The sequence below is a fragment of the Erinaceus europaeus genome, chromosome 19 (assembly GCF_950295315.1).
Source record: "Erinaceus europaeus chromosome 19, mEriEur2.1, whole genome shotgun sequence".
Lineage (NCBI taxonomy): Eukaryota > Metazoa > Chordata > Mammalia > Eulipotyphla > Erinaceidae > Erinaceus > Erinaceus europaeus.
In genome coordinates, this window is record NC_080180.1 from 60816244 (window position 1) to 60832748 (window position 16505).

General features: G+C 48.3%; 1 protein-coding gene across 1 annotated transcript; it reads left to right on the forward strand.

Annotated features, from left to right (window-relative positions):
- Positions 1-15789, forward strand: MGARP (mitochondria localized glutamic acid rich protein). Its single transcript, XM_007523763.2, has 4 exons — positions 1-153; positions 7715-7818; positions 9525-9618; positions 14699-15789. The coding sequence occupies exons 1-4, from the start codon at positions 72-74 to the stop codon at positions 14998-15000; spliced, it is 582 nt and encodes a 193-aa protein (XP_007523825.2). The 5' UTR covers positions 1-71; the 3' UTR covers positions 15001-15789.
- The last annotated feature ends 716 nt before the right edge of the window (positions 15790-16505 follow it).

Genomic DNA, 16505 nt, shown 5'->3' on the forward strand with positions numbered 1-16505 from the left:
CGGGCTCCCGGCTCCCGGCTCCCGGCTCCCACCTCCCCGGCTCCCGGGCAGTGGCTGCAGGCGGCGGCGCGATGTACTTGCGCAGGGCGGTCTCCAAATCCCTGGCTCTGCCTCTGCGGGCGCCCCCCGGCCCCGCGCCCCTCCGCAAGGACCGTGAGTCCCGGGACCTGGAGAGGGGAGGCGCCCCCAAATTCCCGCAGGCTTGAGGGTGGGTGGGGTGCCCGGCTCCTTTTGTGCGCAGCTTCTGAATCCCAATTAGGCTGCTTTCCGGGGTCCGCATCCTGATGGACCGCAGGCGAGGGGGCCTCAGTTTTCCCACCTGCGAACTGGGCCCGAGGGCCCAGAGCGCACAGGGGGACCCCGCTCCCCTAGCTTCGTAGACGTAGGACGAGCATGACCGCGGGGGTGGCCAGGCGCCCCCTGGCCAAGCACCCCCTGGCGGGGGACCCCCTGCCCGACCTCCCTGCCAGAGCTCCCTCTGACCGAGTCCCCTACCCGGGCCCCCTTGCTGAGCCTCCTTGGCCGAGCCCCGCAGGCCGGGACCCCCCCCCCCCGAATACCCACCCTGGCGAACCCTCCTGGCCGGTTCCCCGTTGGCAGAGACCCCCCCCCACCCCCACGGCCAGGGCAGGATGACCATGGAGGCTGAGGCTACACCTGGAGCGGTCCTGCCTTGGATGGGGAGGTCCTCTGTCACCCCGATCTGGGGGTGCACGGGGAAGGGGAGTGTAGTTAGGAGGAAGCTGGCATATAAATCCCCTCATTTTTTTTTCTGTTCAGAACACCACTGAGCTCTCCCCGCTCTCCCTCCATTATGAGCCCCTTGTGCTCATAACCCCACCCTTGTCTGTTTCACTCGGAGCCTCCCAGGTGGGCAACTCTGGAACTTCTCATGGAAAGCTCTTAGTATTTCACTTCCCTTCCTCACTTTCAAAGTCTGATGAGATAACCTTAGTACCAAGTGTGCATTCCAGTGGAGGAAGGGGTGTGTGTGTGTGTGTGTGTAGAGGGAGAGAGAGAGAGACTCCTGTGGAAAATGCCATGGGCTACTTGTTTCCACTTTGGTCAGGGCTTGTGATGGCAAAGTAGAGAGGGAGTAGGAAGAAAGTATGTCCAGCTGGTATTATTTGTCTGTCTGTTGTGTCTATCTTGTCTGACTGTCTCTCCCTGTCATCACAGGAGCCTCACCATTCAGGGCTGACTTTTCTTTTTCAGGTAGAAAGACAGAAGGGTGTGTGTATGTGTGTGTGTGTGTGTGTGGGGGGGTGACAGAGACAGAAAGAAAGGAAGAAAGATTCCATAGCACAGAAGCTTCTCCCAGTGCTGCGGGCATGGCTGGGGCCTGAGTGGCACACAGCAGAGCAGGAAGCCTGTCCAGGCCAGCTGTTTTGTTAGAGTAACAATACCCACACCACTCAGACCAGTTCTGCTCAGCTGGCCCCATTTTTCTCTTAAAATGCTGGTGAAGAGCTTTGTGTCAAGTAGCAGAAAGTGTGTGTGTGTGTGTGTGTGTGTGTGTGTGTGTGTGTGTGTCTGGCGATGCAGGGGTAATGGACTTGGGACCCTGAGACTTCAGGAATGAAGATATTTGGCTATCTCCGTGGCCCCGTCTTCCTTGATCTTTCTCCATGAAAGATAGAACACTTTTGTTTCCTGATGAAGTAGGAGAGGACGTTAATTTTTTTTTTTTTGCCTCCAGGGTTATTGCTGGGGCTCGGTGCCTCCACTACGAATCCATTGCTCCTGGAGGCCATCCCCCCCCCACCCCCGTGTTGTTGCCCTTGTTGTCATTTTTATTGTTGTTACCATTGCTGTTGTTGGATAGAATAGAGAGAAATCGAGAGAGAAGGGGAGACAGAGGGGGGAGAGAAAGACAGACACCTGTAGACCTGCTTCACCCCTGTGAAGTAACTCCCCTGCAGGTGGGGAGCTGGGGGCTCGAACCGGGATCCTTTTGCCAGTCCTTGCGCTTTGTGCCATGTGCGCTTAACCCGCTGCACTACTGCCCGACCCCCATAGAGGACATTAATTTTAAGCTTCTGGAATTGATGAGACAGCTGAGAGGCCTGGGGTGGGGGGAGGGGATGACAAGGATGAGCCTGGGGAGTGACCTAATTTACATGCTGGATTTCTTCTGGCGTGTACACACACACACACACACACACACACACACACACACGTTTTTGTAGTTGCACATATTTCAAATAATCTCTAACTTGTGGCAAAAGAAAAAATAGTTGGGGGCCAGGCGATAACACAGTGAGTTAATTGCAAGGACCAGCATGGGGATCCCGGTTCAAGCCCCCGGTTTGAGGCCCTGGCTCCCCACCTACAGGGGAGTCGCTTCACCTGGAGTCTGCCCCCAGCCAGTGCCACTGTTTGCATTTTAGTATATTACATTTAGTCTTCTGCACCCCTGCCTTTCCCCCTGTGTACATTGCCTCCACAAATCTTTGATAAGTTTCTTTAGATTATTTTGCTATGACTTCGAATTTCACACATTGTAGGTATTGTCCATGTAAGTAAATATACTTCTGCAAAATGTATGCCCATTGGTGGTATATAATATAAGCATGTTAAAATCTGTTTATTTAATTTTATTGAATATTTTGAGTTATTTTAGCGTAGTTGTAGTTTCCCAAATACTTAAATCCCTAACACTTTTCCTCCTATTAAAAAATCCTGGGAGGCGGTGGTAGAGCAGCAGTGGTAGAGCACAAGGATCCCAGTTGGAGCCCCCGGCTCCCCACCTGCAGGGGAGTCGCTTCACAGGCGGTGAAGCAGGTCTGCAAGTGTCTGTCTTTCTTTCCCCCTCTGTCTTCCCCTCCTCTCTTCATTTCTCTCTGTCCTGTCCTACAACGACGACATCAATAAGAACAACAACTACAACAAAAAAACAAGGGTAACAAAAGGGAACAAATAAATAAATAAATATTTTTTAAAAATCCTTTTGATGGGAGTCAGCAGCGGGTTAAGTGCAGGTGGCCACGCAAAGCACAAGGACTGGCATAAGGATCCCTGTTCAAGCCCCCGCTCCCCACCTGCAGGGGAGTCGCTTCATAGTTGGTGAAGCAGGTCTGCAGGTGTCTGTCTTTCTCTCCCCCTCTGTGTCTTCCCCTCCTCTCTCCATTTCTCTCTGTCCTATCCAACAATGACGACATCAACAATAATAACTACAACAATAAAAACAACAAGGGCAACAAAAAAGGAAATAAATAAATATTTTTAAAAATCCTTTTGATATGTATATCAGAACTATGAGGGAGATGTACTTCCTGTGTAATAAAAGCTGTATTTTCTGTCACCCCTGGGGATGTAGTGCCCTGGGCCGACTTCTGGAGAGAGAGAGAGAGAGGGAGGTGGAGAAATAGAAAGACACAGAGGCTTCCTCCAGAGAGTGGGTTAGGTTCCAACTTGCATATAGCAAGACAGATGCATTCTCTTGCCAATCCAACAGATTTTTTTTTTTCCTATTGGGACAGAGGGAAATTGAGAGAGGAAGGAAAGATAGAGAGAGACCTGCAGGCACTCAACCAGGAGCACCATCGCCCACCTCCACCCCCAACAAATGTTTTATTTTAACCAGATCGCAGCTCAACTCTGGCTCAGGGTGATGGACCCTGGGACCTTGAAGACTTAGGCATGAAAGCATTTAAAAAATTTTTTTTTTTAAAGATTTATGTGATCTGGGAGGTGGTGCAATGGATAAAGCACTGAACTCTCAAACATGACGTCCCGAGTTCAGCCCCCGGCAGCACACGTACCAGTGTGATGTCTGGTTCTTTCTCTCTCTCCTCCTATCATTCTCATTAATAAATAAAATATTGTTAAGAAAGGATTTACTTTATTTATTTCATATGAGATAGTTTTACATGAGAGAGATTGAGAAGCTAAAGCACCACTCCCATACATGTGGTCCTAAGGATCAAACCGGGAGCCTCAGGCAGTCAAGCCCATGCTCTAGCAGTCACGCTGTTTCAAGCACGAAAGCCATCTGTATAACCACTATTGTATCTCCTCAGCCCTGGGTGTTTTAACAATATATATTTTAGGGAGTAGGGCGGTAGAGCAGTGGGTTAAGCGCACATGGCACAAAGCCCAGGACCGTTGTAAGGATTCTGGTTCGAGCCCCCAGCTCCCCACCTGCAGGGGAGTCCCTTCACAGGCAGTGAAGCAGGTCTGCAGGTGTCTGTCTTTCTCTCCCCCTCTCTGTCTTCCCCTCCTCTCTCCATTTCTCTCTGTCCTATCCAACAATGACAACATCAACAATAACTAATAATAAAACAACAAGGGCAACAAAAGGGAATAAATAAAAAATATATACATATATATATATATATTACTTGTTTTGTTTTAAAGAGAGAGAGAGATGCAGGAGCTTCGGTGACAGCAGCAAAAGGGAAGAGCAATAAAACTTAAAAGGTTTATTTACTGACTGATTGTAAGTCCAGCACTTTAGCTGCTGCCATGCGTAAAATCTCCTTTCAGGGGGTCGGGGATAGTGCAGCAGGATAAGTGTACATGGTGGGAAGCGCAGGGACCCGGCTCAAGGATCCTGGTTCGAGCCCCTGGCTCCCCACCTGCAGGGGGGTTGCTTCACAGGCTGTGAAGCAGGTCTGTAGATGTCTTTCTCTGTCCCTCTCTGTCTTCCCCTCCTCTCTCCATCTCTCTGTCCTGTTCAACAATGACAACAGCAATAACAACAAAACCGATAAACAAGGGCAACAAAAGGGGAAAAAATAGCCTCCAGGAGCAGTGGATTCGTAGTGCAGGCACCGAGTCCCAGCGATAACCCTGGAGACAAAAAAAAAAAAAAATCTTTCCAATGTTGCTGCTACAGAATCATGTAGAGTGCAAATGTCTTGTCAGATTTGTCCAGGGCACATCAGGAACATTAGCGATCCCACACCCACCCTCTCCCTGTCAGGCACTATCAAATCACTGAGATTCACGCCTCTTACTTCTGGTCCATTCCCATTTTACCTGACAAGCTCTGACTGCCTTGCAAGCTGAGGCTGTCTGCTTCCATGTGACGGCTGCCTTGAGCCAGAGTTTGCTCAGAGTTAGCTGAGTCTTTTCACTGCTTTTCCTGCTGCCTTTGCATCTCGGTTGCATCTGTCTCAGCCCTTGTCTGACTGCTCTGCTGGTCCAGGAGCATTTGTACCTGTGTCCCTTCAGAGCAGCTTGGGTCTGGGGCCTCTGTTTACTTCTGCAGCCTCGGGGCTTCCAGCAACGCCAATGGCAGTACTGGTGCTCCTCTGTATTTGCTTATTGGCTAGTAAATGTTCCTACAGCTTAATCTTTTTTAAAAAGTAGTATTCCCAAACACCTAGACACCTATCCTGGGGAGGTAAGGGCTTGTGCCTATGTGTCATTGACTGTACTGTAAACCATGAACCCCCTTAATGAAAACTAATTATTAATGAGAGAGAGTGAACCAGAGCATCTCACTTGGGCACTATGCAAGGGATCAAACTAGGGACCTCATGCTTCCAGGTCCAGCGCTCAAGCCAATGTGCCACCTCCAGGGTTCCTCTGTTGTTGTTTTGTTTTTTTTTATCTCTAAAATAGAAAAGGGGCAGGGGCCAGGCAGTAGCACAGCGGGTTATGTGCACATGGCGTGAAGCGCAAGGACCAGCTTAAGGAACCCAGTTCGAGCCCCCCACCCACCTGCAGGGGCATCGCTTCATGGCGCTGAAGCACGTCTGCAGGTGTCTATCTTTCTCTCCCCCTCTCTGTCTTCCCCTCCTCTCTCCATTTTTCTCTGTCCTATCCAACAATGACAACAGCAATAACAACAATGACAATAATGATAACAAGGGCAACAAAAGGGAAAAAATGGCCTCCAGGAGCAGTGGATTCATAGTGCAGGCACCGAGCCCCAGCTATAACCCTGGAGGCAAAAAAAAAAAGGGGGGCCAAGGGGTGCACCCTCTTAGAGAGCACATCTGCCCATGCACAAGGACCCAGGTTCAAGCCTTCAGGGGGATGCTTCAAAAGTTGTGAAGCACTTAGTACAAAGTGCAAGGACCCAGGCAAGGATCCTGGTTTGAGACCCCGGCTCCCCACCTGCAGGTGGGTCACTTCAAGAGTGGTGAAGCAGGTCTGCAAGTGTCTGTCTTTCTCTCCCTCTCTATCTTCTTCTCCGCTCTCTATTTCTCTCTGTTGGATCCAATAAAATGGGGAAAAATGGCCGCCAGGAGCAGTGGATTCATAGTGCTGGCACCGAGCCCCAGTGATAACCCTGGGTGGGTGGCTAGGAGCTATATGAACTTTCAGAACCTTCTAGCTTTTTAGAAATTATTTATTTTGATAGGACAGAGAGAAAGGAGTTGGGGAAGCAGAGAAAGACAGAGAGACACCTGCAGTACTGCTTTGCCACTCGTGAATCTTTCCCCTGCAGACGGAGGCCGGGGGCTTGAACCCGGGTCTTTGTACTTGGTAACACACGCACTTAACCAGGTGCACCGCTGCCTGCACCCTCTTCTAGGTCTCACTTTCTACAGTAGGACCAGCAGAATAGTTCACCTGGCTAGTGTGCCTCCTTTGTCATGTACATTCAAAGTAATAAAAAGTCAATACATGAATATTTACTACTACCTTTATCTGTTTCTTTTTAAAAAATATTTATTCATTCTCTTTTGTTGCCCTTGTTGTTCTATTGTTGTAGTTGTTATTGTTGTCGTCGTTGTTGGATAGGACAGAGAGAAATGGAGAGAGGAGGGGAAGACAGAGAAGGGGAGAGAAAGATAGACACCTGCAGACCTGCTTTACCACCTGTGAAGCGACTCCCCTGCAGGTGGGGAGCCGGGGACATGAACCAGGATCCTTATACCGGTCCTTGCGCTTTGCACCATGTGCACTTAACCCGCTGTGCTACCTACCGCCTGACTCCAATATGTTTCTTTCAAAGATATTTATTTACTTACTTTGGAAAGTGAGTGATAACTTGAGAGGGAAGGGGGAGATAGAGAGACCCCTGCAGCATTGCATCACCTCTCGTGAAGATTTCCCCCCTGCAAGTGGGGACCAGGGGCTTGAACCTGGGCCGTTGTATACTATAACATGAGCAATCTACTAGGTGCACCATCTCACAGCCCCACCTTTATCTGTTTCTACTAGTGTGCGCAATGCTATGCTTCTAGTTTAGGTTTGACCTACTTGCAATACTGGTCTCTAAAAAGCTTCTGTCTGCCCATGTTAAAGACTTGACTTTAGATATTATGTTAAAGTTTCTTCCTAACCCACATGTGTGCGACATTGATAGAATTTTAGTCCATTGCATTTCAATGTAAATGTTTCATGTGACATATAAATTGCAAGTGTATTTAGTTCTTGTTTTGGAAAACTCCTTTTCCCCACTGTGCCCTGTGATGGAGAGGCAACAGTGAATGCACTTTCCCCCCCTTATTTCTCTGTGAAAACGGGCTGGCACTCTGACCACTGCTCCTTTTCCACGCCTGCCCTCCTTCTAGAACACCGAGTTGCTTCCAGTTGTCCTCAGGGTGACAGGTCTCCTCAGGATTTAGCAGATGAGTGTACAAAACAGTCAAGTGGGATTATCACCCTGCCTTGCCATCCAGTATCCCCTGAAGTTAAAATCCTCTTGATGTTAATAGGCTCCTGGGTTGCAGAGAAAGGAATCTTGCCCTCCAGATACAGTTGTTGGGAGCAGTTTGTGGACAGCCACTCATGCCTGAGTCTTGCTTTCTAGCATCACTTCGCTGGATGTCATCTAACAAGTTTCCTGGGCCACCTGGGTCCAACATGCTCTACTATGTGCTGGTGGGGGTCACGGTCAGCGCTGGTGGATACTGTGTAAGTCTCTGTCTTAAAAGAAGTTTGCTTATTTCAATATATTATTTTAAAAGTAACCCACAGGCAGGCCACATTTATCTTTTCATTTCCTCCTTCTCCTCCTCCTCCTCTTTCTTTTTCTTCTTCCTCTTCCTCCTTGTCCTCTTCTCCTTCTTCTTTGTCTTCTTTTCCCTTTTCTTCTTCTTCTTCTTTCTGTTCTTCTTCCTCCATAACACTCGAGGTGCCAGAAGTCCTTAAACATTTTTTTTAAAAGATTTACTTACTTATTAACGAGAGAGAAAGAAAACCAGAAAGTCACAATACAGCAATTCTGGGATCAAGCTCAGGACCTCATGCTCAAGTGTCCTATGGTTTATGCACTGGACCGTCGACTGGGGTGCATAACCTCATGCTTTTAAGATCAGCGCTCCAACCACTGGGCAACCTCCCCGGCCAGCGCACATATATTTTCATATTGCAAGGGTCTGGGAGGCAGCACCATGCTAGATAAACCAGACTTTATTGCCCGAGGTCCAGAGGTCTTAGGTTCTATCTTGTTCATTAAGAGAAGATAAAGTAACTTGTTTTTTCATGTTGGAGGGCCAGAAAAATAGCCTACTTGGGTAGTGTGCTGCTTTGCCCTTGAAGACCCAGGTTTGAGCTCAGTCCTCCTGACACTAGAGGAACCTTTGGTGCTGTGGTTTCTTTCCCTCTGTTTCCTTCTGCCTCTCTGTTTCTATTTTTTAAAAAACCAGTCCAGAGCAGTAAAACCCCAGAGATGACCAACGGAGGAAAGAAAGGAAGAGAAAAGAAAAGAAACCCCTATGACTGGGATAGGTTCCAGAGGATATTTCTGAGCGCCGCCTCTCAGAGTAGTTTGACGCTAACGCAGGTTGTCTTCTTCCTGCTCACCTGCCGGCCTGTCTGATTTCAGTGCTCTTTAATTCCTGTTAGAGCACTTGTTTGTCTTTTTCAAGCATTTTACTTAACTTTTAAAAAAAATTTTTAGGGAGTCGGGCGGTAGCGCAGCGGTTAAGCGCAGGTGGCGCAAAGCTCAAGGACCGGCATAAGGATCCCGGTTCGAACCCCCGGCTCCCCACCTGCAGGGGAGTCGCTTCACAGGCGGTGAAGCGGGTCTGCAGGTGTCTGTCTTTCTCTCTCCCTGTCTCCCCCTCCTCTCTCCATTTCTCTCTGTCCTATCCAACAACGAAGGCATCAATAACAACAATAACTACAACAATAAAACAACAAGGGCAAAAACAAAGGGAAAATAAATATTTAAAAAAATTTTAAATTATTTATTTTCCCTTTTGTTGCCCTTGGTGTTTTTTTTTTTATTGTTGTTGTAGTTATTATTGTTGTTCTTGATGACATTGTTACTGGATAGGACAGAGAGAAATGGAGAGAGGAGGGGAAGACAGAGAGGGGGAGAGAAAGACAGACACCTGCAGACCTGCTTCACCACCTGTGAAGCGACTCCCCTGCAGGTGGGGAGCCGGGGGCTCAAACCTGGATTCTTATGCTGGTCCTTGAGCTTCGCGCCACGGGTGTTTAACCTGCTGCGCTACCGCCCAACTCCCGCATTTTACTTTTTGACAAAGGCTACAGGAGGTAGTAGAAGAGGAAACAGGTGTGTTACTTTCTGTTTTTGGATTATCTACACCTTTGATTTGGCACGGTGAGCGTGGTAGTTGAAGCAGTAAACTTATGCACACCTTGCCTTTCAGACCTTCAAGGCCATCACCTCAGACCAAGCCAAGCACCCTGTGCACATGACCAGTCTGAAAGAAAAAGCCAGAGCAGAGCTACATCTGCATCAAGGTAAAGGGAGTGTATTGCTGATTCCCCCTGAGGGGCAGATTCCCACCCTCTTCATCTTGCAGTGAACACAGTATTTTTGGCTTCTTTGCTAACTCCATCCAGAATGGCTCAGGGCTGGAGTTTATTCAGAAAAGACAAGCCCTCCCCAAACCTACACAACAGTGTGATGCGTTTTGACTGAGTGCGTTTGGTCAATGAAGAGGCTTAGCGTTTCTCCTGCTGACCAGCGTGTCTGGCTACTATGTGTGGGGACCTGGCGTGCCTCTGCCCAGGCTGGCATCACACAGCAGCCATCTGGCTCAGCAGCTTGGCCTCTCACATTCCCTCCTGGGAGGATCAGAAAGCTCATTTTTGTGTCGGTGTTGGCTAAGACCACATGTCTGTCTGTGTGCGAAGAGCACTCCTGTTTACTGAGCTCATCCCCTCCCTAAAAAAAAAAAAAAGATTTATTGGGGGTTGGGTGGTAGCACAGCGAGTTAAGCACAGGTGATGCAACGCACAAGGACCAGTATAAGAATCCCGGCTCCCCACCTGCAGGGCAGTCGCTTCACAGGCGGTGAAGCAGGTCTGCAGGTGTTTATCTTTCCCTCCCCCTCTGTCTTCCCTTCCTCTCTCCATTTCTCTCTATCCTACCCAACAACGATGACATCAATAACAACAATAATAACTACAACAATTAAAAAAAGGGCAACAAAAGGGAAAATAAATAAACATTTAAAAAAAAGGGGAGTCGGGCGGTAGCACAGCGGGTTAAACACATATGCTCCCACTTCCTCATGCAGGAATAGCACACGAGAACCTAGGTCACACAGCGAACATACACAGAAGATAGATTCCAGCTAGCTTAACTTTATGGAGAGGGTGACCAGGTCAGCACCACCTTGCTGCCTTCTCAGTAAGAAATAAAACAAAACTCATTGATCAAACAATGGAACAGATTTTATTTTAAAAATGGGCTATTCAATTTGTTTTTTTTATTTTTTTTATTTTTTTTTCTATTTTTTCTTTTTATTTATTTATTTATTATTTTTTTTATTTTATATATATATATTTTTTTTATTAAATGGAGAGAGGAGGGGAAGACAGAGAGGGGGAGAGAAAGACAGACACCTGCAGACCCGCTTCACCGCCTGTGAAGCGACTCCCCTGCAGGTGGGGAGCCGGGGGCTCGAACCGGGATCCTTACCCCGGTCCCTGCGCTTTGCGCCACGTGCGCTTAACCCACTGCGCCACCGCCCGACCCCCCTATTCAATTTGTTTAAGGCCCCTAGAAACATAACAAGCTTGAACTTTCTATGGACCACAGCTTCTGATGCGTAGGGGCAAGAGGACGGCATAAACAGACAGGTAGAATATTAATCTTAATCAATAGGACATCTGCCTAGCACACAGGCACAGGGATAACAAAATACATAGAAACTGTGATGTGATCTCTAGGGAGGAAAGTGCCCCTGGAATGTGAATGTTCCACAAAGCAAGGAGGTGTTCCCTACCTGTGCTGTTCTTACTTGGCGATTTTTGTTTTAGTGATCAAAGCCTTGGTGACATATGTATTAGTGACCAAAGCCTTGGTGATTTTTGTTTTAATGATCTATCCCTTGGTGATTTTTGCTTTAGTGATCGAAGCCTTATGAGACTATAAGTTCTGCCTGCACACAGCAGAAGAGCCTCTCTCCTGTTCCTGAAGCAGTTGACATGTCTCACAGCTCATTCTCGCCAATGCCCCTCATCATTCAGGATACCTTAATAACCTGCCGGGGCTGGCCCCTGCCATGGAGAGAGGAGGGGAAGACAGAGAGGGGGAGAGAAAGATAGACACCTGCAGACCTGCTTCATTGATTGTGAAGCAACCTCCCTACAGGTGGGGAGCCGGGTTCTTGAACCGAGATCGTTATGCCAGTCCGCTTTGTGCCATGTGTGCTTAACCTGCTGCGCTACCGCCTGACCCCCTATATTATTATTTTCACTAAAGCACTGATCTTCTCTGCTTTACAGTGGTGTGGGGGATAGAACCTAGGACCTTGGAGTCTCACGCATGAAATGAAAGTCTCTTTGCATAACCATTATGCTATCTACCCTGCCCATAGCTCATACCTTAAGTTATTTGCTTCCCTTTTCTTTTTAAAATTTTTTTTAACTAATTAACTAATTTTTACAAGAAAGACAGAAATGCTAAGCTCTGGCATATGGCAGTGTTGGTGATCAAACCTGGAGCCCCAAGCAGGCAGAAGCTGTTTTCCTTGACCCATACTTTCTGAAGAGGTCACTCACTGGGTGGAGGCTTGCCTTATAATGCTCAAGGCCCAAGTTCAAGCCCCAGCATCACAGGGAAGCCACAGCCCTGGGGGAAGTTCTGGTTCTGTGGTATTTGTCTCTCCCTTCCTCTCTCTCTCTAGCTGAAAAAGTCTGCCCAAAGCAGTGAAATCATGCATGTGCAAGACCCCAGAGATGCCAAACAATTTATTTCAAAGAAGTATTTACTAGTTAATGGGAGAGAGGGAGGGAGGGAGGAAGGTCAGCGTCACACTGGCACATGCAGTGCTAGAGGTTGAACATGGGACCTCATGCTTGTGCGTCCAGTGCTCTAGTCACTGGGCCACCTCCTCCCAGCTGCACCGAACAGATTCTTACTGTAGACCATACTATCTTTTTTCCTCTTTGTTTCTGTGGTGCCAGGCATGGAAGCCAGGGACTTATACATGCTGGACACAAGTCCTGACACAGGGCAGGGGTACCTAGCATAATGGTTAGGCAAAGAGACTGTCATACCTGAGGCTCCAAAGTCCCCAGGTTCAATCCCCCACACCACCATAAGCCAGAGCTGAGCAGTGTTCTGGTAAAAAAATGAAAAAAAGCACAAGGGCCTGCGTAAGGATCCCAGTTCGAGCTCCCGGCTCCCCACCTGCAGGGGTGTCACCTCACAGGAGGTGAAGCAGGTCTGCAGATGTCTATCTTTCTCTCCTCCTCTCTGTCCTATCCAACAACAACGACATCAATAATAACAACAACAATAATTACAACAATAAAACAACAAGGGCAACAAAAGGGAATAAATAAATATTAAAAATAAAGAATAGTAATAAAATAAAGTAAATAAAATAAAAGAAATACAGATTAAAAAAAAAAGACCTGCCACACTCTCATCCCTGGTACTAGAAACCAAGCTCTGTCATAGTCCAGGAAGTGGCGCAGTGGATAAAGCATTAGACTCTCAAGCATGGGGTCCTGATTTCGATCCCTGTCAGCACATGTACCAGAGTGATGTCTGGTTCTTCCTTTCTCATTAATAAGTATATACAATCTTTACATAGAAACTAAGCTCTGCCCTTCTTGGCTCTAATAGCATTTTCAGGAATCACTGTCACCAGGACTCGTAGGCAGAGGCAGTAGTCTTACCCCTCACACTGGAGGAAGGTTCAGTGCTGTGGTGTCTTCCCTTCTCCCTCTGTTTCTCTGTCTCTTCTTTATCTGAAAAAGCTGGCTCAGGGCAGCTAAGTCCTGGCAGGAGCAATAGCAAGAATAAAAATAGAGGTTGAGGGAGTCAGGTGGTGGCGCAGCGGGTTAAGCGCAGGTGGCGCAAAGCGCAAGGACCGGCGTAAGGATCCCGGTTTAACCCCCCGGCTCCCCACCTGCAGGGGAGTCGCTTCCCAGGCGGTGAAGCAGGTCTGCAGGTGTCTGTCTTTCTCTCCCCCTCTCTGTCTTCCCCTCCTCTCTCCATTTCTCTCTGTCCTGTTTAACAATGATGACATCAATAACAACAACAATAATAACTATAACAACAATAACAAAACAACATATACGTTGCAACATATATATATATCAGATGTTGCAACAGAGAAGGAAGGCTTTGAACTCTGATGCCTGGGGTGCTGAGTTCAATCCTTGGCATCATGCGCACCAGAGCAATGCTCAGGTTCTCTCTCCCTCACACTCATAAAGAATTCTTTAAAATTGAAGAAGGGAGTCGGGCAGTAGCACAGCGGGTTAAGTACACGTGGCGTGGAACACAAGGACCGGTGTAGAGAATCCTGGTTTGAGCCCCCAGCTCACCACCTGCAGGGGAGTCATTTCATAGGTGAAGCAGGTCTGCAAGTGTCTCTCTTTATCTCCCCCCTCTGTCTTCCCCTCCTCTCTCCATTTCTCTCTGTCCTATCTAACAATGACATCAATAACAACAACAATAAAAAACAAGGGCAACAAAAGGGGAAATAAATAAATAAATATAAAAATTATTTAAAAATATAGAAAAGAAAGAGACAATGTTATCAATTAGCATTATTGGCTATAGTCATAAGAAGGCTGATTGTAATAGCTACAGAAGGCCATGTTTGCACACCCGTGTTGCCTTCAAGTCCTTTTTCATGGATTTGATTGTCATCATTTGGCTTTCACTGCTCTGAGTCTGCTTTTTGGGTATCGACAAAGAGAGGAAGAGACCACACCCCTGAAGCTTCCTCTGCTGTAGTGAGGGCTGGGCTTGAGCCTGGGCTGCACACATGACAGAGCAGTTCACTGCTCAAGCGAGCTATTTTGCTGGTCCTGGGAAGTGAATTTTGTAAAGCTCAACAGGCCCTGGGGTTGTTATCACTATAGTAACTATTACTGTTATTGTATATTGATTTGTTGGGTAAATAATGATTAATAAGGTAGTTGTTGCCATGTGGGTACAGCCTCTCATCTTTCCAGGGCAGGTGTCTACACACCACCCCCACCACCATCTTCAGTCCTTCACCACTGTGGGCTGGGTCCCAGTACCCTCTCAACACCCCCTACCTACCCACTCCTGTCCTTGCAGGCCTCAGACGGGCTACAGCAAAGCAGAATTCCACTTTTGTCCTTCTCTAGAGACAAAATACACCTGTCTTTGGACTCCTCCAATCCTGTGTCTTTCCAAACTTAACTCCGTACAGAGACATCTCTCCTCTTTCTGTCTCCACATAAAAGCGAGTACACACTGCCCTTCCCACGCCACAGTCGACCCTGAACACCAGTTCGTATCCTCACAGAAACATCTGTCTTAGTTCATTGTAGTTTAAACAAACACAAAGTCATCTCCCCGTGTTTCCCCAACATCTTTCAGGTGAAGAAGAGAAGGGGGCGGAGGCCGACGAGGCACCTTTGGAAGCCCCTGAAGAGAAGGGGGAGGAGGCCGACGAGAGGCCGACGAGGCACATCTGGAAGCCCCTGAAGCAGCTGTCATGCGAGCAGAGGTGGCACAGGCTGCAGAAGACCCAGAGGCAGCAGGGGCTGTCGCAGAAGAGGCCAGTCTGGGTCCCAGGGTGGCGGCAGCAGGCGAGCAGGTGGAGGAGCAGGTGGGGCAGCTCAGCGCCGACCCTGAGCCCGAGGCTCCCCACACGGTGCAGGGAGAAGCCCCGGAAGTGAGCCCTGGCCTCACCTGCGAGGGCCCAGAGGCAGCCCCTGAGGAAGCCCCAGCCCTCAGGGATGAGCCAGGCACTCCGGAGAACACAGGCCCTGGGGAAGGTTCGGCACCAGACCAGGAGGAGGACACGCCCGGGGAGCTGGGACCCTCCGGGGAGGCCTTGCCCAGAGAAACCGCCACCCTGGGCTCTGAAGCCGCCTCAGAGCAAGGCTGACTTGGGCTGGCCGACTCCAGCAGGAACGTCACCCAGTGTCTCATAGGTGCTTTTGCATTGTTAGAGATCTTAGGATTTTATTTTCCCCTTTCTTTTTCTTTCTATTTGACTTCACAGGACAGAGAGAAACTGAGAGGGGAAGGGGAAATAGAGAGGGAGAGAGACACCTGTAGACCTGTTGCACCTGTCCTCAAGAGTCCCCCCTGCGGGTGGGGAGCGGGGGCTGGAACCTGAGTTCTTGTCCTGGGGACACGTGTGTTCCATCTTCTCTCAAGGCTTCTTTTGTAGAAAACTCCTGTGTGCTTTGAAGATTGGGGGCATCTGCTGATAGATTTCAGGGCTGAGAGATTTAGGAGATTTGACAGCTTGAGTTGATCTGACTCTGAGGTCAGAATATGGCATTGCGGTCAGAGCTCAGCAGGTCCCGGGGGCTGGGATCTTATTTCGGAGGCGTCCGGCAACCTTTCCGGCAACCTGTGTCCACCTTCATTCTGCTGTGCCTCTACCGTTAAAGTAAGCAAGTCAGGCAATGTGAGGTTTTATCTGAACTCATTTAAATAAAATTGGAAAATCTTTACTTGTTCTATTTGTATTCACTAATAGTTACGTGTATAGATTATACATATTAATAAACACATCAGTGTCACACAAGCATCGCAATATAGTCAAAGAAAACAGTTTTTCTTTCTTTGTTTGTTTTTTTTAAGTAGAGACAGAAAACAGAGAGGGGAAAAAACAGCCCCAGCACTGAGGCTCCCTTCACTGTCTAGGGCCAGACTCAAGCCTGGGTCACACACGTATCAGGCAAATCGGCACACTAGCCAAGTGAGCTATTTTGCTGGCCTCAAAAAACAAATGTGTGGAGAACTCTGCATGTAGCAATAGCTGTGTCTTGCCCCCACCTGCATTACACAGGGCACTGAGTCAGTATTTTCCACTTCAGTTCAGTTCAAATAACATTTGACGATGGTACCAGGATTCATTCATTCATGTATTCAGTAAACACTAACCAAACACCTGTAACCAACCAGGCACCATCTGCAGTGGCTACAGGAAGAAGAGTACTGGAGATGGTTTCAGGGCTGGGTTCCACCTAGCAAGGCCTGGGGAGCTTTGGGCTATTGCTTGGAGTCAGTAGGAAGGTGTAATGGGGGCTGGGAAGACAGCATAATGGTTCTGCAAAAGACTTTCATGCCTGAGGCTCCAAGGTCCTGGGTTCAGTCCCCAGCACCGCCATAAGCCAGAGCTGAGCAGTGCTCTGGTCTTTCTTTCTCTCAATCTCTCTCACTTTCT